This window comes from Dendronephthya gigantea, unplaced genomic scaffold (genome assembly GCF_004324835.1).
Source record: "Dendronephthya gigantea isolate DGI-Jeju-01 unplaced genomic scaffold, DenGig_1.0 000016F, whole genome shotgun sequence".
Taxonomy (NCBI): Eukaryota; Metazoa; Cnidaria; class Anthozoa; order Malacalcyonacea; family Nephtheidae; genus Dendronephthya; species Dendronephthya gigantea.
Window position 1 is genome coordinate 1,021,309 of NW_021163026.1, and position 23,540 is coordinate 1,044,848.

At 36.8% G+C, this 23,540-nt stretch overlaps 4 protein-coding genes across 6 annotated transcripts; 2 read left to right on the forward strand and 2 right to left on the reverse strand.

Moving 5' to 3' along the window:
• Positions 1 to 1,123: 1,123 nt before the first annotated feature.
• LOC114520363 (ras-related protein Rab-24-like) lies at positions 1,124 to 6,777 on the forward strand. The gene is made up of 8 exons (XM_028540612.1): positions 1,124 to 1,361; positions 1,848 to 1,916; positions 2,161 to 2,239; positions 2,332 to 2,399; positions 2,709 to 2,808; positions 4,187 to 4,237; positions 5,038 to 5,103; positions 5,897 to 6,777. Exons 1-8 carry the CDS (start codon positions 1,251 to 1,253, stop codon positions 5,956 to 5,958), a joined length of 606 nt encoding a protein of 201 aa, XP_028396413.1. The 5' UTR covers positions 1,124 to 1,250; the 3' UTR covers positions 5,959 to 6,777.
• A 1,048-nt stretch (positions 6,778 to 7,825) lies between these two features.
• On the reverse strand, positions 7,826 to 11,168 carry LOC114520713 (ethanolamine-phosphate cytidylyltransferase-like). 2 transcript variants are annotated; one of them, XM_028541036.1, is made up of 4 exons: positions 10,556 to 11,168; positions 9,244 to 9,675; positions 8,789 to 8,931; positions 7,826 to 8,189 (listed from the first exon to the last, which is right to left on the reverse strand). In XM_028541036.1, the coding sequence occupies exons 1-4, from the start codon at positions 11,036 to 11,038 to the stop codon at positions 8,111 to 8,113; spliced, it is 1,137 nt and encodes a 378-aa protein (XP_028396837.1). In that variant the 5' UTR covers positions 11,039 to 11,168; the 3' UTR covers positions 7,826 to 8,110. The 2 variants fall into 2 exon arrangements, with proteins under 2 accessions (XP_028396837.1, XP_028396836.1); XM_028541035.1 differs by having other exon boundaries at positions 9,244 to 9,678.
• A 1,047-nt stretch (positions 11,169 to 12,215) lies between these two features.
• On the forward strand, positions 12,216 to 16,527 carry LOC114520715 (polymerase delta-interacting protein 2-like). The gene is made up of 11 exons (XM_028541037.1): positions 12,216 to 12,315; positions 12,396 to 12,456; positions 12,990 to 13,090; positions 13,526 to 13,610; positions 13,712 to 13,778; positions 14,178 to 14,285; positions 14,669 to 14,799; positions 15,235 to 15,261; positions 15,353 to 15,478; positions 15,655 to 15,734; positions 15,881 to 16,527. The coding sequence occupies exons 1-11, from the start codon at positions 12,227 to 12,229 to the stop codon at positions 15,975 to 15,977; spliced, it is 972 nt and encodes a 323-aa protein (XP_028396838.1). The 5' UTR covers positions 12,216 to 12,226; the 3' UTR covers positions 15,978 to 16,527.
• A 1-nt stretch (position 16,528) lies between these two features.
• On the reverse strand, positions 16,529 to 23,467 carry LOC114520716. 2 transcript variants are annotated; one of them, XM_028541039.1, is made up of 7 exons: positions 22,698 to 23,467; positions 17,961 to 18,059; positions 17,774 to 17,829; positions 17,544 to 17,600; positions 17,215 to 17,338; positions 16,833 to 17,002; positions 16,529 to 16,721 (listed from the first exon to the last, which is right to left on the reverse strand). In XM_028541039.1, the coding sequence occupies exons 2-7, from the start codon at positions 18,001 to 18,003 to the stop codon at positions 16,665 to 16,667; spliced, it is 507 nt and encodes a 168-aa protein (XP_028396840.1). In that variant the 5' UTR covers positions 18,004 to 18,059; positions 22,698 to 23,467; the 3' UTR covers positions 16,529 to 16,664. The 2 variants fall into 2 exon arrangements, with proteins under 2 accessions (XP_028396840.1, XP_028396839.1); XM_028541038.1 differs by lacking the exon at positions 22,698 to 23,467 and adding an exon at positions 18,171 to 18,701.
• Between the last annotated feature and the right edge of the window lie 73 nt (positions 23,468 to 23,540).

Below are 23,540 nucleotides of genomic sequence, written 5' to 3' on the forward strand. Positions count from 1 at the left end.
AATGCCCAATTGCAATTTGAGAATCGTTTTTGCCCCGAACGCATTGAAAATATATAAGCTGTGATCAAAAATAGCGTTTTATTTTGAAACATGGTACGGTCGGGCATTGCATTGATAACAACATATCAAAGCCTTACTACTCTACCACTTAACATAATGATTTACTGTAGAGAAACACCAACCTTGTTTGTGTTGATAAAATATTCATTCGTGCGCCGAAAGCTAGTTCATTCTGTGTTGGATCTTCGTGTTTCGGGGCTCACGATATCGAACGAATCTCGGTTTGATCACAGTTCTTGTTTTCTTGTGACATCGGAAACAGTATAGAGCACGCAATCTCGCACCCTAAGGAGTGAGCCTGCGATTACCGGCATCCGAATTTTTCGCCGAAAAAACCCTGGGTACGAGAATGCGTACTTGGTGTGGTGTGGACATGCTAACCGAACTCCTTCCCCGAAAAGGGGGACGGGGGTAAGGGGATTGCCTGTATATATGGTTTAATCAAAAACCAAAGAGATAGGCCACGCTTTACACCTGTCACCAGGCTCCTCCTGAACCACTGATTTTTTTATATCCTTCCATAAACAATGCCATGAACCGGACAATAGAGGATCCCCCTATTATTATAACCACAATGCAAGGCGCTATGATAACTGACAAGAGCATCCTCTACGAAGAAAAACCTGTGTACGAGGTTGGTACCAATTAACAATTAGACAACGAGTCCGAGTTGACTATTCGCTCATAGACAACGAAGGCGAGTTGCCTAATTGTTTTAGTATACACCCTGTACCTAGTTATATTAATTTCGAGAAAATAATCGATACACCGCAATTACACCGAAAAATAATTTAATTAATTCAATTTTATACGGTCGCGCGAGCGAATTTTTCCCAAACGTTCACCATCACGAATAGACAATGGTTGAGTAGCCAATCAAAATGTAGGATTTGTAATAGACAATAGTCGGGTGTATACTAAATGCTAATAGTACCCCTGTACGTACGTGTTATAATAAGAACCATCATTACTCATGTGATCACTCATGTGCATCACACGTGATTGGTTCAAGCGAGCGAATACTCGTCCCAAACCACCTGTGTGTTGTGTTTACGAACGCGGTCGGTACTCGGTAGTCGGTACACGGTAACACGAACAAAATGAAAACGAGAATTGGCAGGGAAATTTAAAATTGAAGAAAGTTTGCGTCTTCAAAAGCAGCAGAAGGCGTGCAAAATCGCGGCGTGCGAATGAGTGAGAAAGTCTATTTGAAAGTTGTTCTTTTGGGCAAGGTAAACAGTGGAAAGACATGCCTTGTGACGCGATATATTACAGATACATTCAGCCCTGAACAGCCTTCGGTAAGATTGATGTTTCAGTCCAAATTTTTGCTGTTTTTCTTTCCCAATTATATTGAAGATTGTATTTAAGGGATTTCTTGCAAACAGATGCGCTTACCTGTTCGAAAAATACGATTAAAATTGGCATTCCATATGAAATTATTTAAGCTAATTCCCACAAAACTTGTGGGATGTTTTTACATCCAATTAATTGCCATTTAAATCTACTAATCGTTGTTCTAAAGAGTTGCAATAAATATTAGTATATTCTTGCAAATTGTAACTTTCATATGGGATGTAGCAATATTATGCAATAGTGACATCAAAATCTATTCTATAAAAAAGTAGGCCATTTCTTATTTTTATAGCTACTGTAAACTAACAGTAATGTGTATTTCTAGGAAGTTAACATTGCCGTGCCAATATTTAGACATGATGATTATAATATGCATTTATCTTGTATGAATTTGCCACAAGCACTCCTCACACAAAATCATTGTTTTTCAGACAATAGGGGCAGCATTTTGCAGAAAGGACATCAATGTGGAAGGCCAACTCATATCGCTTGCTATTTGGGTCTGTACTTTATGTATTTTTTCTTAGAATACTAATTCCTACATCATCATGTTAGAGGCTATTCTTGTTACTATATTAAAGACCATCTTGCAAAATATACTTCCCACTAACAAGTGTGAATTTACTGGTCTTATCAAGGTTTTAAATTGCATTTCCCTGCATACCTTTACAGCAAGGAAAATTGGCCCGACTTATGAGTTTGAATAAAGATAGTTGAGTTAATGTGTTACAATCTTTTTCTTAGGACACAGCTGGAGCTGAAAGATACCAAGCAATGAGCTCTATGTATTACAGGAATGCGAAGGCGGCTATCATTTGCTTTGGTGAGTTTGAAGCAGCGATCGACATCCATTGATTTGTATAGTTGTTTTCTCCAAAATTCTTTCTAGAAGTAACTATAAATTGCCTGTTTTAGACTTGTCAGAGATATCAAGTTTTGAGAAAGCAGATTATTGGGTTAAACAAATATTGGAAAATGAACCGGTAATTTCACTTTCCCAAATAGTTGTGCATGGATTTGATATTTTATTTACCATAAATCATTAACAATACCATGCAATATTGCATGGGATTGCTATAATCTATATTTCATGCCCTAACTCGTTAACTGATAGCACTCCTCTCCAGAAGAGTAAAATCATCTGGCATTAGACAGAGTAAAATGCAAAATAGAATACATGTGGGTGCATTGCAAGCTAATGGGTTAACAAGAGATGCTTACAGAGAGTTTTGTGTAAAATTGTCTGACATTAGACAGAGTAAAATAAATTGTTGACTATCTATTTTGTTTAGAAATGTAAAATATATATTTGTGGTACAAAACTTGATCTGATTGAGGATGAAATAAAGACGAGAGCTGTTTCTAAAGATTCTGTAGAAGGGTATGCTAGAGGTATGGAAATATTATTATTAATATTATATGACCCCTGGGATATGGATCACCTTGCCCAAGGCTGCCCTAAATGTGTTTGGGACAATGTGTTATTGGCTCCAAGCTTTCTGGGGTGCAGAGGTATTCATTAGGCACACAATCCCTGTAGGGGAGGGGGGGGGAAGATGTGCTCCAGTGCTGTATTTCATTGATCTTATTTCTGATATATATATATATATTTGTTACTGCTCATCATTACCTTTTCGGTAATTACGTCACAACATTTTAACATCACAACATTTTAAATTTTGAACAACCTTAAATGAAATGTATTTCAAGTTTTACTCTCACAAGCTATGTGGAAATATGCAAAACATCCTTCTTCAACACATGCATAAAAAATCTTTTTTGTTTTGACCAATAAATGTGGAAATAAGGCTTAACACGAGAACGAGGCTGAGGGGCCAAGACCGCGAGCCTCGTTCCCGCGTTATGGCTTATTTCCATACTTATTAGTCAAAATGAAAAATTATTTTTCATGCACGGGTTGTAGAAGGATGTTTTGCATCTTTCCACATAGCTTGTGAGAGTAAAACTTGAAATCCATCTCATTTAAGGTGGTTCTAAATTTAAAACGATAATGTTGTGACGTAATTACCGAGAAGGTCTATCAGTTGAGATACAGTGTTGATGGTATTCTTGGCAGCTATACAAGACTACTCATATGGATCTCAAACTATATGAAACTGCTCTTAGTGGTTGCTAGTCATTATTGTTGTAACAGGGCTCAAAATAACAGCCGATCAACGGACAATGACTGGCCGACAATGCTTGTTGACCGGTTAAATTTTTTCCATGCCGGTCATTTCAGACCGGTCAAGTTTGATTCATGATTCGCTTGGCCTATTTATCAACTTAATATTGCATTTGATCAACGTTAATTACCATACAGTACATAAATCTCTTGAAAAAGCACTATACTATTAACATACTGTACACTATAAAGAAGAATCCGGTGTCTTGGTTCTTGATTTCGTTATGTTGAATTTTGAAAACTGTTGTGAATTAGTGACCGGACAAAAACCGATTGTGACCGAGCTAAAATGACGTTGGACGGTCACTTTGTGTCTTTGTCTTTGACCGGAGATATCACCACCTTTATTTTGAGCCCTGTTGTACATCATCATAGACATACTGATCTAATATAATAGATAATTGTCATTATGGGGTGTAATTGGACTAATCTCCATGCATACAAGAGTTATATGCAAAATTTGCAGTGCTTTATCTACGAAGGGCTGATGTGTCATCTTTCAACGCTTAATCCTGTTTAATTTAAATGTCCTATGCAGTAAATAAACTTCCAAGCGAAACTTTGATGTATAAACTTTCACTCCAGGTCGCAGTGCTGAAGTTTTTGAAACATCCAGTAAAACTGGAACAAATATTGGTTAGTGTTTTCATGATAAGTTTTTATGTGCATTTTTAGACTTAGTGCTTTCTTAGTGACTTTCGACGTGCGTTTTTAGCACAAGTTTTTAAATTGTATCAAATAAAAAAATCGCAAAACTACTCAGGCTATATGCAAACGGTAATTAACATTTTCGAGCATTTTCACATATTCATTTTTATGCCAAAACTGTTTCAAACGCCGTCAATTAACAATAGAAGGCGAAGCTCGTTTAACATATTGGGCATATTTTTCCTTGGATTGTGTGGATGCAGGGCGTCTAAACAATACAATAGACAAAAATGATTTTGAAAACGCTCGAAAACGACCCTCGTGTGTGCATCTTTTTGTTTTTGATATTTACATTCGCTTTCGCCATCTTGACTGGGATGAATCCCTCTTTGTGAGAGACAAGAAAAGATCCTGTTTAAACTTAAAGCAGAAAGACAACTCCTTTTTAACACCACATTCGGCCAAGTATCTCTCCTCCGAAACTACCACTACTAGATTTTCCATACTTTGCTTAGTTCTAGTATAAATATATTCACCCAAAAGCAACGAGTTGTCATGAATTGTCGGACATCTTGGATTTAGCATGAATTATATAAATATAAGAAAACAAAGACAGATGCGAGAAAACAACAAAGCCTAAGGAAGTGAATTGTGAAGTACTAGAGTCGTTTTGAGAGTTTTCCACTTATGGGGCCCTTTAACACTAGGCTCGTCCGGATGTGATTTCAAGTCGTTTCATTTCATGCATGTTGAGGACCATTATTGACATGTTTTCTTCGTTTATTAAGGAGAATTATTTCAAAGGATCTCCTATATCTTCTTGTCAAACAGCGACCTCTTACCTAGCAAACAAGGTAGGCGATTTTTGCTTATTGAATTAAAAAGTATCTTGAAAATGAGCCTTGCGCGCGAAAAGCAGTAATGAACGGTGAACTCTATGAATACAACATTACAACTGGAACGTTAACTCGTGCATGGCGGACTGAAATTAGTCCCTTTTAGTGTTTTCTAGAGTTTTTAGCAGAAATACTCAACGTTGAGCGATTTTCCTTCAAGCATATTACCGGGCCAATAATCTTGAAACTAACAATAAGCCGTATCCCTAAACTCAATCTAAGCCGGAGCTCTAATCCAAGCTCGAAATCCTAACGCGAATCCACTGACGTGGTTTTGGGATAATCTTAATATGAAATATAGTTTTAGATTATTAGGACTTCCCGTACACAAAACCGCATTTTTATGGGAGGGTTTATTTTCCTGCCTTGTTTGAATACTCTCGACCGAGTACTCTGAAATGGCGGGAAAGGACTGAAACTAGTTGTCAAGTATACATCCTTTTCTCGATTCAAACAACTTAAAATATCTTTTGATTACTTTGTTTTGGTTCAAATTTACATTAAAGGTATAGTTCTAAGCACTAACATAAAGCTTATAGCACTAAATAAAATAACGAAGTTTCGACTGGTTTCAATAAGACTAACAAAATATGTCATTGATTAAATACTGCGAAATTTGATCTTCGAAAAAAAATTGGTTAAAATATGCGCGCGAAATCACCTGGAAATGGCTGGAAAAATCATACAAGTAAAGTGTTTCGGCCTCGGCGCCATACAGGCCCCTAAATTGAACGTGATTTTCTCTACCAAGGTACGAAAGGTCGTCTAACACTAAGTTCATCCGACCGACCCACGAAATCATCGTGCTGCTGACCGCAAAACCTGTCTTGTGATTTCTCACTGGATAGACAACCAGGAGTCACTAAAACCACTTGACGATTTTGCTTGCTGTCGACGGAAAATTTCGCGGAAGGCAAAATGGCAAAATGTTCCCTTTGCTTTTGGGACAGATTATCGCGCTGCTAAAGCTGCTTAAAATTGTAAATTTGTTCTTGACAATTCGCCGACAAAATATACCTGAATTATTGAACTTCCGGGGACCCCAGGGGAATCTTCCTCGTTGCATGATTCTGGTTGCTCTGAGGTATTGAAATAAGTGAATAATACGATCCGTGCACTGTCGTAGTCATCCAGACAATAGCATGTGCTTGTTTGGTCTCAGCAAGACTTATTTCAATACCTCAAAATCATCTAACGCTTCGTTTTATCTCGGGTAACGGGGGTCAGCCTGAAATATTCGAGGCTAATGCTGCTTTGCTTGCCTCAAGAGTGATTAAATGACACCAAATGCTGCAAATGATAATGAAATGCCAACTTGCTGCAATAATGGTGTCTTTAGTTAAACTATACCACTACAATCTATGTAAAAATCTAATGACATATAAATCTGGCCTTAACAGTAGGCTATAATTTAAAAACCTGCAACCATCATCTCATCGCCCTGTTTTGATGGTATATAGACCAAGGTTATATTAGGCACGGATCTATGTACACGAAGGTATGCAATCTACCTCGCTAATTGATAGATAATTAGTTCTAATAATATAATTATAGATAGTTTGTTATAAATGAATTCGTGGGTGGAATTTTGTAATTTTCTCTAAAAACTTTAATGAGAGAAATAAAATATGCAATTGTCTAAATTTTTCAAATTTAAAATTTGACTAAAGTCCCCGTTACACGGTGCAGTTTTTCTTGCAATTTTTCTTGCCAAGTTGTTTGGCAACTACGAGACTTTTATGTTTATTGCAATCATTGGACGTTTCTTACATTCACACTCGAATTTTATAGTATGTATCATCTCTAGTATATATTCGGTGCCACATGCAATATAACTGACATAAAACGTAATATAGTTTGTACCTATCTAACATAGTCTTAACAGTTTTATCAGATGATTGCTTTCGCGTGAAATTATCTTCCCTCAACGAAACCCTGACCAAAACTTTGTGCAAGGTTTGCAGGGGAGAGGGGCACTCAAGGATGGGAGGGGTTCGTAGAGGGCTATGGAGGGTTTACATGAGGTAAAGGAAAGTTTCCGAAAGACTGGAATTAGGGAGTTTTTTAAATAGCTGGTTAATTAATCGACGTAAAATCTAATGTTTTAATTTACTATATTTCAAATTCCCATGGAAATTACCTAATAATTCAATCAATAAATATTATCTCTAATAAATACATAAATCGATTATCTCTAATCCTAAACTGTTAGTCACGGATCCCATGTTCAGAATCCACGAAATTAAATCTAATCTTAACATTAATCCTAAACCTGGCCCTCACCCAATTACTAACTCTAAACGATTAGATTAAGGATTATATTCATGGCGGTGAATTTCAAATGGCTGTTTCCCAGTTCCCCGTCTTCCAATAACAAATAAATAACCCATGCAACATTTAACATAAAATATACGACTAGTACCTAATCACTGCCCGATTATCGGGTAATCTCACATTCGCCGACGACTGAGGTAGTTAATCCTAACCCAAAGTATATATGTATCAATCAATTATGATTTTCAGCACTTCACTCGATGCAGGTAAATTCTAGAGGTTTAAAGGGTCTTTAATATCGAGTGGAATTATACACACTTCAATTCACTTCAATTTCAATTCACTTCCATCAACTGTTCCTGGCTTGAATTTGAGGTGTGTATAATTCCACTCGAAATTACGACCCTTTAAACCTCTAGAATTTATGTGCATCGAGGAAATTGTTGAAAATCATAATTGATTGATAAATAGATTAGTCGAAATTATTACCATATATTGAGGTGTTACTGAATGACACGTTCAAGTGTACGAGGTAACAGGTACACTTCATCAGCATGGTATTATTTAGTAACAGACACACCTAGGGGGAATGGTGAAGGGGCGACGCCCTCCTAGTAGACGCCCTCCTAGAATGTCCATTAATAAGAATCTCGTGAAAATATAAACGTGGGTCCGAGTTTTTGAATTCTTTTCAGGGTTTGTTTCCTTGGAGGCGAACTCTTGAAAATTGACTCTCTGATTTTTTGGAATTTCTTTCTCTGTACATTTCCCTATGAGAAAATAATTATTTTTTTGCTTGATCAGTTAAAAAATAGAATCAAATCAACATAACCTTTATTTTCATGGTATTTGACACGAGTAAGAATCCTATGTTCATGCGTTCATTCACGGTTTCCTGACTAGTCAAATGGACTAGTCTAGTTCTTACTGCTTTGCAATGTTTTATTCAGCGTTTCACTTTCAACCTTCCTCAATGTCAGTTGATCATTGCAGTACTGCTAGTCTGATTGGGTGATGAAATTTTCTACTAATACTAGCCTGACTAGTCTAGTACTTACTGCTTTGCAATGTTTTATTCAGTGTTTCACTTTCAACCTTCCTCAATGTCAGTTGATGATTGCAGTACTGCTAGTCTGACTGAGTGTTGACTGTTGCTACTAATACTAGCCTGACTAGTCTAGTACTTACTGCTTTGCAATGTTTTATTCAGTGTTTCTCTTTCAACCTTCCTCAATGTCAGTTGATGATTGCAATACTGATTGATGATTGAGTGCTGACTGCTGCTAGTGATTGTTTTAGTAGCTGATCTAATACTAAACACAAATGTTGATAAATGTCTGTAATCATTATTTGGGAATTATGATGATACCTGCTATTAATGATTCTCTCAATGATCGCGCTAGTTGTGAGGTCGTTGCCGCTGTCCACTTGATAGAAGATATTCTTATCTCTCACTGCCTTGTAAGGGTCAGAGGGCAGCTCCCAGAGCATACCATGAAATACATACTCGATCTTAAAAGAAAAAAATGAACGGACCATCTTCAGTTGTCCTAGAGCAACAATTTTGATTTTCTCAATCTCATCGGCTTCCACATCCTCCAGAAAAGTCTTTGCTGTTTTGACTTTGTAGTTTCATTCAGTCTACGATGTTCTTTCTACCTGTGGTATGCCTGGTTTTAGTAGTTATCTACGTAGCTATGAAATCATGCGTTCTGCTGTTTCCTTGATCGTTTTTCGTCTTGAATAGGAACAAATGAATTTAGAGCTTTACAGACCCCTACCTGTCAATTTAAAAAAACAAACGTTTAACCAAATCACAAATACCTTCATGTCTTCGAGAAACTGCGAAGTGATTTCGTAAGGCACTCCGATCTCAACTTGATCCACAAACTTGCAGGACAACAAGGCCAGAACTCGTTCGTACGTGTTAGTCACCGGATATCCCCCGTACACCCGAGATATTTCTTCATCAGTTAACACTCCGACCACCAAGAACCCGTCCTCAACGCTGGCTTTGCACTTCTCTAAAAAGTCAACATGTCCTGAGTGAAAGAGATCGAAGACGCCTTGTGCGTAGATCACTTTCATGTTTCGTTCCGGTGTTCGCGATTTTGACGAAAATTCGTCGACTTTTTCCCTGTAGTACTCCACTGGCATTTCGAGACGTCGCTGAACGAAGCCATTGCTGTCGTTTTCTTTCAGGATTTCCGATTCCTCGTTCTTTTTCTGAGCGTCCTCCGGTTCATTTTCTATTTCCTTCTGCGAAGAACGAATGTTTTTTCATTAATTCCATCAGCTCGCGCGACGCTGTACATTTACGTAACATGCATGCAGTGGTTTCGGCCGGTTGGGAATAGGCGAAAATATCTGGATCCAAGTAATAACAGGTCCATCTTCAAAATCCAACAATATTTTACCTTTATCTAATCTTCAAGTGATTATAATCGAGTATGGCTTAGCTCAAGGTGCAGGGCTTAGTTTAGGAATAAATCCGTCATTTCTGGGTATGAATTGACTATAGCGGGATTCCGGACCCGTGCAGTTGTAAACGTTTTCTGAAGCAACCTGATTGCGCAACATTTTGTTGTTTTTTCATATTATATGAAAAGCTTGCCTTCGTCATTGATCGCTAATTTGCCAAAATGCAGTAAACTTTTTGACAATTAAAGCACACCCTAAAATGCCTTGTCGCAATCTGGCTTTTGTGTTACCGACTTAATTTTTTTTGAAATGTCTCCGATGCGTTGTCTAGTAATGTCGATGTTGTTTATTTTTTTTAATTTTGCATTTTGGCCAAATAGATTTTGCATAGGCAAAAATCGAGGCCGAAGCATTGCCGATATAACGGACTGACCTATGTCTTGTGTCGGACTGACCTAACTGTGTAACGCTAGTCAGTAAGAATGAATTTGAGTTTCAGAATTGGTCAGCCGTGTTCGCAGGCAGAACTAATTTAATCACCGTTAATACGTCGTACGATTTCCAAACTATAAGCAGTTATAGTTTGCTTGTGAGCTACAGTATTTGTAGTTCACAATCGAACCGGGGTTTTTTTCATTTTTTTACTTTAAACAGTGAAACTTGATCAAGATTGGAGTCCCGTTATCAAATAACAAAGACCTGACTTACTACTCACCGATATTTGCGATAAGGGTCCACCAACGTGTGGCCAATGTGTAAGTTCTTTATGGCCACCAGCATCGGCGAGCAATATCCTATCTATTATGAGCGTTGTTGAAATACCTTCGGTGCGTTTACACTCACAAAATCTTCCTTTTTCCTTGCATTCCGCGTAGATATCACGTCCATTCGCGTCCTGCGCTATATCGTCCCCGTGCACGCAAAACTGACACGCGTTTTCGTCCAGCGTTTTCAAAACATCGCCGTACGGAACACCAGTGCGAACCTCGTCCACCCACTTCACGGCTGAGATGATTTTCGCTCGTTCCCTTTCGCCCATAACAGGACTCGCTTTGTTCCTCGCTATATCCGAGTCCCCATGAACTCCAGCTATCAAATAGCTTCCCATAACTTTTGCCTGGCGTAGAAAATTCGCGTGGCCAAAATGAAATACGTCAAAACAGCCATTGGCCCAGACGCGGGCATCGTTATTTCCCATGAATAAATATACACGGCTGTCAAAATGGCGGTTAAATATCCTTAAGTATTTAGATTCCTTTACAATAAAACCTGATTTTCAAAACTTTAATAATGTTTTCCCAACACAGCTATTAAGTAGTGTGTGGTTGGTAAATTGCATTCGAAATGCGTTTTATCTACACGCTGTAACCTTTTAAAGCAGGTCTTCATTAAATTTTCATCAGCCAGATAATGGATACGTGTAAAAAAATTACAATCTTTCAATTTGTTAAAGCCAAATTTTTGTCATGGGAATTGTTAACGTGTTTACAAATTGCATTAACCGCAATTATAAGTTGAATCGGACCTTAGTTATGTTAAATTTGAAGTCATATTATTTGTCTGAACTTACAGAAGTTATAGATATCCTCATTGCCGAATGTTTATGTTTTCAAACCAAAATAATATTCCTGGACACATCTGTAGTGCTGTCTTAGCTAAGCAATTTTAATATTTAATGAACGTGCTCCCTTGCAATGTTGTTAATTTGAACGTGCTCCCTTGCAAAAGTTGATTTTTTAAAGGTCACTGCTATTATACATGCTTGTAAATTTCGCAAACGTTCTACGGGCAAATGGCTTCTATCACTAAACATGCACATGCCTGACATTTGACAAATATACACGAATTTTATTCTATAATTTCTCATTTACATTGGGGGAGCAGTGTGAGAGTCGTTTCAAAAAAATCTCGTCAAATTTAGTTCATCAAAAAGATCAAATGTCTTACTTTAATTGTAAATAGAGAAAAATGCTCGAGTTGTTTGCCTTTGGGTCGACGCGCCGAGAAGTTTATTGTCATTTTAGGCAGTGGGAAGCTTTTGATGAAAAGTTATTGTTATATTAATTGAAGTACGTAGCGTTATCGATTCTTCTAATTCAATTTCGGACTGGACATTTTTTCATGAGTGTTTTGGTTACCATGATACATGTTAGTAAGTTCTAATTCAAAGGAAACCGACCGAATTTACGTATATTCTTCACGTACATTGGTTCCCGTTGCAGATTCCCTCCTCTCTGATTGGTTACCGCGAAAACATTTCCTAAACTCCCATTGGCTAAAGCGCTATAAAATTGCCAAGAATGTGCTATAATTATAATGCAGCCTGCACACGGGCCTTATTCATGCGGGCAAAAAAAACAAAAAGGCTGGTTCACTATTATGCAAGATGGCCGTAAAGTTGTCCAGAGTTAGAGATAAATTGAAGACTTTTCACCGAATATTTCAGAGTTTTGTTCATGTCCGAAACTATTCAAGGTTAGCTACGGTCTTGTTGCTTTTATTCTTATCGATTGCATCGCGCTAAATTGTTGTTTCTATTCTTGATTTTTACACAGACTTTCCGAAGTTGGTCGTTTTGAGATTCCCAAATTGCAAGGAAAATATGCGTCTGGACAGGTGGGAATGGACGCCTTATTGTTAGATCATGTCCAATTACGTTCCCTTGTTAAACTTGTTTTGTTTCACTTCTCCCTTATTGGCATGCTGTATCGAGTAGAGTTCGTTTTATGTTTGTTATAAGAGGGTCAATATTCAATCATTTATCTGACCTGTGTATACATCAAATTACTTTGGCACACGTTATCAAGCGTTTTAACCTGTTTCGTGCTTCAACACAAATGATGGCAAACAATTCTGATAACCTGTTTGTTGGCAATCAAAGCTAAATAAAACCGTTTTACTATTGTTAATTTGTCTTGTTTGGCTATTCGGCTCGTTGCCAGCAATAGCTGAACGAGTTAATTGCCATTCTCTAAGTTCCAACACTCCCCTTAAATAATAGAAAACCAAGATTTTTATTTTATTTCCGAAGAACTTTAGAAAACTAAGGTTTTTTCTTTCACATGCAATATCCAAGGTATTCTATATATAAGGCAAGTGAAAAATATAACTGGCAAAATGGTACAATTGAATTATCCTTGTTTATACAGCCATTTCTTCATCGCGTCTTTGGGTATAGAGGAGTGGTTCTGTTCCCATGGTTGGCGAGAGTTTACGACCGTGACGTTGAAAAGCCTGGTGCCTCGTTGAGGTTCGGTGAAATAGATTTTGATTTATGTTCTAATGTTTTGAATTAACCAGACACTAGGTCACAAATAGCATTAAATATCCCTTAGAACTTGTAGGATTTTTGCCAAGATAACAACCTCATTTGATCAATCTGAATCCCAGGATAATTTCTCTGCTCACATTGGAGAGAAAGGGAAGAATATACCCCGAGAACAAGGTTGCACATGGACTATATAACATACCAGGGTTGTCTCAAGATAGTTTGAATATATATGCCCCAGAACATACAGGAAAATAAATTCCTGTCATTCATTTGTTTTTCATTTTCATCCTGTTGTGAGACACGTGTTTCAAATATATTAAGACACACTGTGAAAAACACCTTACTGGAAATGTTCAGCCATTAGGGCACATCCAAAGAGACACCTTTCTGATATTTCAAGTGTGTTTTTCCCAGTGAGAATGAGGAAACCAAAGAGCTGAAAGGGCAAACTAAAGTCTATTATCAAGTGTTGATGGATAATAGAGACTCACCATATACTGTAAGTTGGTCATTTTTGATTTATTCAATCACATACTTGATTGAGGAGATGGCCTGTTATGATTTGCAAAACACTGTCTGTTTGTTATTTTTCAACACTAGAGAGCTCAAGTTGAATCAGTCACATTTCTTGGCAGTGGCTCAGACGGCTCACTGTATGCAATTCCTGGTAAAATTCATTGAATCTCCATTAGAGCCACATTAGGGCCATAGCAATAAAGAATCCAGTTCATTGAAGAAGTCAAGTTTTGAAGGCGCTTGTCATATCTTAATAATCCAGTTTCAATGCTCGTAACTACTTACCAAATATAGCGCCGATCTATAAATATTGTCCATTCAAGGTGAAAATACATACGTACCCGCTGTAAATGATAGCGCGCCCGGGGGTATAGGCAACACAGTCTGTGTGATAATACACATTTGCAATGGTGCTTGCTGAATTTTTGCTCAAAATGACATCGGATCATAAGCGTACGGGCGCAACTTCGTGACAAGTGCCCCCCTGCCCCCCCCCCCCGTCCCGTACGCCCTTGCCATTGGATTTGACCGCAATCGTTCAACATTGCAGGTTTGGATTATGTGAGCCACGAGGATGTGCTTCCCTACAACCCAAGTGAGCCAAAACCGATCAATCATGAACTGTTTGAACGCTTCTTTGCATTATCGTACGGGAAAGGTACGTTAGTATTTTTATTATTATTAATATTTGTTCAATTGTTCAAGCTAATCGTACAATTTTCGGCCGAAAGTGGTTCAGTGGTGTCTTTCCAAGCGTTAATATGTAAATACACAAGCCTTTGGCTTTGCGCGGTAATATTTAGCACATTTTACAACTTTTTGCAACGAAACCTTGTGGTCTCATTCGTTTTATTAAAAATGCATCGCCTTGACGACCAAGACGAAAAACTCTTATGCAGTCACAGACTAGTTTATCTTCCGACCTTTCCCGGGGTTGGGGTTGTGTCTTTTATATGCCCTGTTGGCATAACTTCTTTTCCCGCCAAGCTCGAACTAGAGCCAGTTCTCCGCTCGGTTAGGCGAACAGTGAATTTTTCACAGGATATTTACCGCAAGATACGCTACGATTATGGCACGAGAAGAACCACGCTTGGTTAGAGCTTTCCGATGTTCACCGAGAGACCACCGAGGATATACGAGTCACGGCAATTCCCTTTTACATGGGATCGAGGGTAAGCAACGTCGATATCAATAATAGACTTATGCATAATGACGTATCAAGCCGTGACGCCCGCAGGGAATTCTGGTTTTTGTAGTCACGGCGAAAAATTGAAACTTCAAAAATTTCCCGCCGTGACTACTAAGACCAGAATTCCCTGCAGGTGTCACAGCTTGTTACGTCATCATGCATAAGATTCAGAAGTCAAATTTTGAATGCGCTCGTCAACATCTTGATACTCCATTATATTCAGTGCTTTGATTGGCTAGATGTGTCACTGATCCATGCATAGCCCGGATAACCCCGCGGTACAGTGATCTTCACATCGGCACCATAGGATCTTTATAGTACAACTGTGAATATTCATGTAACGTGTTGTATGCACTCGGTATTTTCTATGCTTTTCAATTGTTACGAGTAATACATTCTAAATATTTATTTTTTTTAGGAAATGCGAGGAATTTCAAACTATTGGGTAAGCTGGTAGTGCTGTTGCATGTCTACTCTCCAACCAACTGAACCAAGACAATTTTAATGGTCTTTATTATCACTCGTTTCAATTTCAGTGGCGTTACTGCATCAGGCTTGAAAATTTGGGATCGTCTCCAGCCCAACTTAGAGAACGATATTGGAAAATATTCAGTTTGTCTGGGACATTGGAGACTGTTAGAGGACGTGGTGTCGTTGGTCAGGTTTGTGCAGTATATTTGTATCATCCATTTAATCATTTCTCCTATCAAACTCCTCCTGAGGTAGAAGTATCCAGAAATCTCTTGTCCGGACTTGGACATATGGTAAACGAAAAAAGTTGTGGGTTCCATTCCAGAAGTGGTAAATTTAACTCTCACAAATCTATCATTTACTGTAGGAACCAAAGTTAACTCCACAACAGAGTGCTTTCCAATACAGCAGCCATGTCTCCCTCCATGCCCCAAGCGGGCATATGTGGTGAGTTGTTGATACCTAAAGTTAGGTGGAGTTAGTGTGAATGCAGGGTTAAGGACTGGACTTAAGTGTGCAATGGTAATTCTATGCCATTTAGTCTGATGAATTATGACATTTGTTCATTTAGTTTAATCATGTCTCTATTCCAGGGGTACATTTCGCTTTGAAAGACAAGATGGAAGTATGTTTGATGTACGAATACCACCATTTTCACTTGAGAGCAAGGAACAGCAAGAGCAAAATTAAAACCAAAATTTAAAAATGGTTCAAAGACCCAATCAAACACCATGTTGTCTGGTAATGTGAAGTGTTAACAGCAGTCCAGGTTATCACCGCATACTTGTGAGGCAAGTCAAAGGTCAGTACTACTGACCAGTTAAGTGATCCTAGATTTAACTGGATGGATATATCAAAGGCATTCCAGTCCAGGAAGATTGTCATTGTTTTGAAGGAGTTTCTCTTCAGAGGTTGCAGGTTCAGGATTATGGATTAAGTTTAGAAGTAGATTAAGAAGCTCTCTCATAACCTTACTAGGATAGACAGGGCAAGAAAAGGCTTAGTTCAGAGATTGGTTCAAAACCTATGGCTGAGTTATTGTTTAAAATATTTACTTCCCGGAGGCATTTAATAAGACTAGTGAACTTACATGTTATAATAATCAAATGCTATCCTATCAAAATAATTGCTTATAAGGCATTTTCAATAACAAGGCACCTTTACTTTTCATAAATTAATTATTTTGTCAAATGTTTGTTATAAAATATAATATTGTTTAATATTTTACATATTCTATATATTTTATATATCAACTCAAGATAAATAGCTATATTATACATCCACCTAATAATCACCCTCACTAACTGTGTAAAATTTGTAAAAAATTCTGCACGCTCCAAGAGCCACTCTCAGAAGAGTTCAACAAACAAACATGGTTCATAGCTCATTGAAAGTTGTTAATAGAGCTTTTATGTGTGTCCATATAAACCAACCCTACAAACAAACAAAAAAGAGTAATGAGTGTCTTCTATGTTTCTTCACCTTATCTGTCTTCATTCCACCACAAAATTTGTCAATTGCTTGAAAACTACAAAGTATTTCTACCTCAACAAGTGAACAAGTTAGCCTTCCAGATGCTAAGAAAGCGGTAATACCAGTGCATGCCTGACTTCCAAAGTATATGCGAATCATTTCTATTTTCTGTAAACCGTAAAGCCACATTGGCAGGACATGGAGACCAGCAATAGCATAGGCACCAACAATAGTTTTAAAATCTAGTTGACAGAATGCAAATTAAAGAAAATAAGTCATGAAAATGCTGAATTAGAAAACAGGATATATTTAGGTTAACAAACTTGCAGCTCTCAGGTTAACAAAAGTAAACCCTTCTGCTTAGTCCTCGCAGTATTTAAATTTGAAAGGCCTAACATATGGGGCATGTTAGCATTACACAGCCATATAAGGTGTCATTGTGCTGTTTACATACTGTTTGCCATGATAGCTGCAACCCAGAATGGAGGTGAATCCATCCCAGCAGTCTTCCATGTAGCTCCGTACGTGTGAGTACAGACAAACACTAACCACTCTAAAGCACTCACAAAATATCCCCACTAAAAAGGGTGTAAAATATTGCATTGTATGATACAAGAGTGTCTACCCTTGTGCCTACAACTTTTGTGTGTCTATGCATAGTTGTTCGTTAAGAAATTGATTTAAACAAGGTTGTTCACAGCAACCAATGAACATGGTTGTTGGCAATTCTGTTATAACATTCTGAGCTTTAACAAATCATCAATATTATTGATTATAATCAACCTGGTATATGTAACTCCATAGCATGCCCCTTCCAATATTATCAATGACCACATCAAACTAAAACATAAGAAAAATATCCACTACAATATTATCAATTGAGCCATTAACTGATGGTGGAAAGCAGAATAATCTTGCATATTGGCAAGTAAAGTACAAATATTCATTGTAGTACTTGGTGAGTTGCTAATAAACGAGCTGAGTCAGCAAACTGTAGGAATGGTACTGTTTACCCAAGCTCCAAAAACGGATGTTTGGTTAAGTTTTCTTGCAGCAATCCCATCAAACGCTATATATGTAAATAAAATATAAAGAAAATGTTCGAAAGATGAAGAAATTTTGGAGTATCTAGAAGCATTATTATGACTAGACAGTCTCTCTTTATAGACTGTCTCGACATTTAAAGTACTCAGCACGCACCATCCAATGTTACCGAAGCGGCATAAAGAACGAGAAATAACATAGGATCACTGTCTATTTTCAACCAGGCTGCTACCACGAGAGCGATTCGAAAATATCCTGAAAATAAGATGAAAATGTCCTGATTTTTTGGGTGACTTTAAGAATTTCAATAAATCACCTATTATAATTTGCAATTCATCTCATTAATGCCAATACTATGATTCTTACCTATGATATTTGGTACAAAGAATAAAATATTGTAGTTCGGCAAATTTATGATATCGTTCCTAAACATAGCTTGCGACACGACTGGTTCTTCCAAAATATTCTTGGAAACTTCTGTTGATCAAAACATTTTTTCTAAAATGATTGTTCTGCGCCTGCGATTTTGGGGTACTTCATGTAAATCATGTAACTTAAATTATACCTATCTTCATTGGAAGAGGATGATCTTGAAGCGGTAAAATGGGAACTGGGATTCCATTTTCACTTTCAAATTTGAAATTTCCATCAAGTAAGGCTGGAATTTCAAAAAATTCCACAAACAACATGTTTGAATTTCCATAAAATTCCACGAAAGGAATCAAGTTGTTTTCTTTCAGTTTCTAATATCAAATTATCAATAGTGTTCCATAATAATGCCAACAATTACTAAGTTCACTTTCAAAATTGATGATTTTCTAAAATGCTGAGAAACTTTACCTAGGAGAAGCATTCAATTGACCATTAAAACAACGTGGTTATCCATATCGTATGGATATGATAGCATGGTTATATTGTTTAATGTTTGTATATATATGTATGAGCACGAAACATGCTTGCAACTTAACATAGGACGAGCATTTGACCATTAAAACAGCGTGGTTATCCATATCAAAATATTTGACATCATAACCAAAGCATGGTTATATTGTTTAATGTTTGTATATATATATATATATATATATATATATACATCAATATACAAAAAAGTAAAATGAAATAATAACTTTATTTTACGTTTCGGGGCAAGCCCCTTCGTCAGAAACGAAATAACAATCTGTTCACCGTCCTTCAAACCTATATAGCCTAATTACCTGAAAATTAGCATAACCATACACTTAACAATCTTTCCTCTCATTTAAACCTAATGGCACATAACATTGAATTTTTTCTATCCAAAACCTTTCCCTTTCGGTCGGGTTATTAGCATTTCGGTCGGGTTATTAGCATCGGGTTATTAAAAATATTTTGCAGCTATTAGTTGACAAAGGATATATTACTGAGAGAATTTTGAAATATTTGGTTTTACCCAAGCCTCGATTGGGTAGATTCTACCTCTTACCTAAGATTCATAAGCGACTTGAAAATGTTCCGGGTAGGCCAGTTATTTCAAATTGTGGGACCGCCACTGAACGAGTTTCGGAGTTTTTAGATTTCCATATACAACCTTTGGTAGATTATGTGCCCTCTATCATAAGGGATACTACACATTTTTTGCAAAGGTTGGATGCACTTGGGCATATTCCTTCCTCTGCAATAATGTGTACTATGGATGTGGTTGGTTTATACCCACATATCCCACATAAAGATGGTTTGGAAGCTTTAGAGAAATTTATGAATAAATTTGGGAGGGAAATGCCGGTTGAAGATTTGATTTCATTAGCTAAGTTGGTTTTGGAGCAAAACTATTTTGAGTTTGATGAAAAAATCTTTCGACAGAAATTAGGTACCGCCATTGGGACTAAGTTTGCGCCAGGCTATGCTAATATTTTTATGGGCTGTCTGGAAGAGGAATTTTTGATTAGTTGTGAGTTAAAGCCGTGGGTTTGGTGGCGGTTCCTTGATGATGTTTTCATGATCTGGCTTCACGGTGAGGGGGAATTAAATAAATTTCTCGCAAGATTGAATTCTTTTCATGAAACCATTAAATTTACTTGGGAATTTAGTTCGGAGGGAATTTCCTTTCTTGATGTACGGATTACTAATATTGATGGGGCGTTTCAAACTGATGTGCATTCTAAACCTACTGATGCACATCAATATTTGAATTTTATATCTTGTCACCCACCGCATGTCAAGAAAGGAATTCCCTATAGTCAAGCTTTAAGACTGAAACGTATTTGCGGTAGTGAAACTCAGTTAAAGGAAAGATTGGGGGATCTTAAGGGCTTTCTAGTTAAGAGGGGTTATGAGGGAGATTTTGTGGAGAACCAGTTTAGTAGGATGAAAAATATTAGCAGGATTGATTTAATAGAACGTAAGCAAAGGGCTGAAAGGGGAAACAAAAACACTTTTGTAATTGATTATCATCCGGCTTTACAAAGTCTGTACGGTATCTTTAGGGAATTGCAACAGATTGTAGGTTGGTCTAGCAGTTTTTCTAATATCATGCCGGAACCTCCTATGATTTGTTTTCGTAGAGCAAAAAACCTTAAGGACCATTTAGTGCGATCCAAATTGCCTAGGGAGCAGATTGAAATTGGAGGGATGTTTAAGTGTGGAAGTAGAAGGTGTAAAGTTTGCCAAAATGTTATTGAAGGCTCTACATTTAAAAGCTTTGTAGAGGGTCGTACGTTTCACATTAATCATCACTTTGATTGTAACTCAGAAGGGGTTATATATCTAGTAAATTGCAGGAAATGTGGCAAACAATATGTGGGCTGTACTATAACACCTTTCAGATTGAGGTTTAATAACCATAAGAGCTCTTTGAATAGATATGGGGAGGGAAAAAGGAATATTTGCGGTCAACAATTGTATGCACATTTCTATGGGGAAGGTCATTCAGGTTTAAAAGATTTTATGGTTCGAGTTATTGACAATACAAATGCTAATAACCCGACCGAAAGGGAAAGGTTTTGGATAGAAAAAATTCAATGTTATGTGCCATTAGGTTTAAATGAGAGGAAAGATTGTTAAGTGTATGGTTATGCTAATTTTCATGGGTCAGTTGTTCGAAAGGCGTTTAGCTTAAACGGTGGATAAGTTCAAAATAAAAAATAAAATGATCTCTTTACTGGACAAATGAGCTGGAATATTTCGATGTAAATAGCTTAATTTTCAATGAAAGTACATGTTTAATGCATAAAATGCAGGTTCAGTCATTCACAAGATGTATGAGAGTACTTTTAAGTTTTGGCTTATCCACCGTTTAAGCTAAACACCTTTCGAACAACCGGCCCCAGGTAATTAGGCTATATAGGTTTGAAGGACGGTGAACAGATTGTTATTTCGTTTCTGACGAAGGGGCTTGCCCCGAAACGTAAAATAAAGTTATTATTTCATTTTACTTTTTTGTATATTGATGTATATACAAGTATGTTGAAAGGCTGGCTCTTGATATATATATATATATATATATATATATATATATATATATATATATATATATATATATATATGTATGAGCACGAAACATGCTTGCAACTTAACATAGGACGAGCATTTGACCATTAAAACAGCGTGGTTATCCATATCAAAATATTTGACATCATAACCAAAGCATGGTTATATTGTTTAATGTTTGTATATATATGTATGAGCACGAAACATGCTTGCAACTTAACATAGGACGAGCATTTGACCATTAAAACAGCGTGGTTATCCATATCAAAATATTTGACATCATAACCAAAGCATGGTTATATTGTTTAATTTTATATATATGTATGAGCACGAAACATGCTTGCAACTTAACATAGGACGAGCATTTGACCATTAAAACAGCGTGGTTATCCATATCAAAATATTTGACATCATAACCAAAGCATGATTATATTGTTTAATGTTTGTATATATATGTATGAGCACGAAACATGCTTGCAACTTAACATAGGACGAGCATTTGATCATTAAAACAGCGTGGTTATCCATATCAAAATATTTGACATCATAACCAAAGCATGGTTATATTGTTTAATGTTTGTATATGAGCACCAAACATGCTGGAAACTTTACATAGGCCCAGAATGACACCATTAATAGTCTTTCACCGCGACCACCATTTCTGCTGGCGTATATTAAACTACAGTATTAAAACCGGTAAAGAAACACGGAATGCGGCAGAGATTGCAGCACATAACTTACAAATTTGTATTTTATTTTTAAAGTTTCTAAAAGTTTTAGAGCTGCGGCCATTAAGCCTTAGTATTGCTTAATTAAAAAAATAGTGTTTTAATGCGGTATAGGAGTGTTTTATGCGGTATGAAAACGCGAGGCGCAGCCGAGCGGTTTATAGCGCATAAAACACGAGCTACGAGTGTTTTAAATAGCTTAAAATACGACATTAATATTCAATAGACGTTGCGACCAATCGGATTGAACATGAACTTTATATAAAGCCACATGTGTCTTTATATAAAACAGTGTCCTGATAGTGCTTTATCGTGTATAAAAGCCTACTCACGTGTTTAAAAAGGTTCATTGGATTGGTCAAAACGTCTATTGAATATTAATGAGTATTTTAAATTTATATATAAATGAATAATATTCTTTAAAGTGCCTTTACCATATTTGTGGATTTTGATTATATCAAAAGTATAAGGTATTTTTCGCGAACTTTCACAATCGCGTTCAGTGAAGCTTGCACACGCTGGTTCTTAGTTCAAGGGACTGTATCTTTCGTATTCTCGTTTATTTTTATACTTTTAATTATCTATCTGTTTACATTCAATTTTCGGTCCAAATCAACAATCTATTCACGTTCAGTTCACAATCTATTGACAATCTACTCAAAATCTCCCGCTCCTACAATTTAGCTCTCTATTTATATACCTGGTGACTCCCCTTTGGCACAAACAATTTAAAGTTTCCGTTCTCTTTCCTTCACAAGAGAGCATTTCAGCGTTATCTTGTTAGGTCCATTGCATGTTCCAAGATAATGTTGGCAAAAACAGATCTAACATAACATTCCACTTGGCAATAACAATTATTTTACTTTTGCGCAACTTTTATTATAGTATTTTAAAAAAACTTTGCGATACATTTAAAGTTACCAGACATGACGTCAATCGTTGCCCGAAATTTCCGATTTGATGTCATGCTATAAATCCATCGTCTCAATAACAAAATGTATCGGTAAATTTTTTTATATATTCAAAAACCGCAACCATGGTAGAGCAGACTGGGATTTCTTATAAAAGTCCAAGACTAGGATTAGGACTAGGATTATGCCAAAATTCGAAGTGGGAAATGGGATTGGGACTCTAGGATCCTCTTGGAATATTTTGATGTTATTTTTACAGTTAGATTATCAATGAGAATGCATTTTACCTCCAACGGGGAACAAGATTTATTTTATAGATTAATGAACCACTTCTGAGATGTCTCTCAAATTAGTCACCGTGACGCAAACTTGAACATGAAGTTACATGCAGGCTTTTTTTTACTCTTCCTGTTGTTTGCTTTAGATCTGTGTAAACTTACTTAAAAGGATTACCTTTTTATAATCCTTATACAAATATCGCAGTTTACCATGTGAAGACATGCCACGGTGCCGTTTTCAATAGGCACGAGTTTATTGCTTTCTCGAATTCACATGCACTAATATGGTTCAGCTGTTCACTGAGTAGCATTATAAACGAAACCATGACAATTAAGCACTTTGTTTTTAAATAT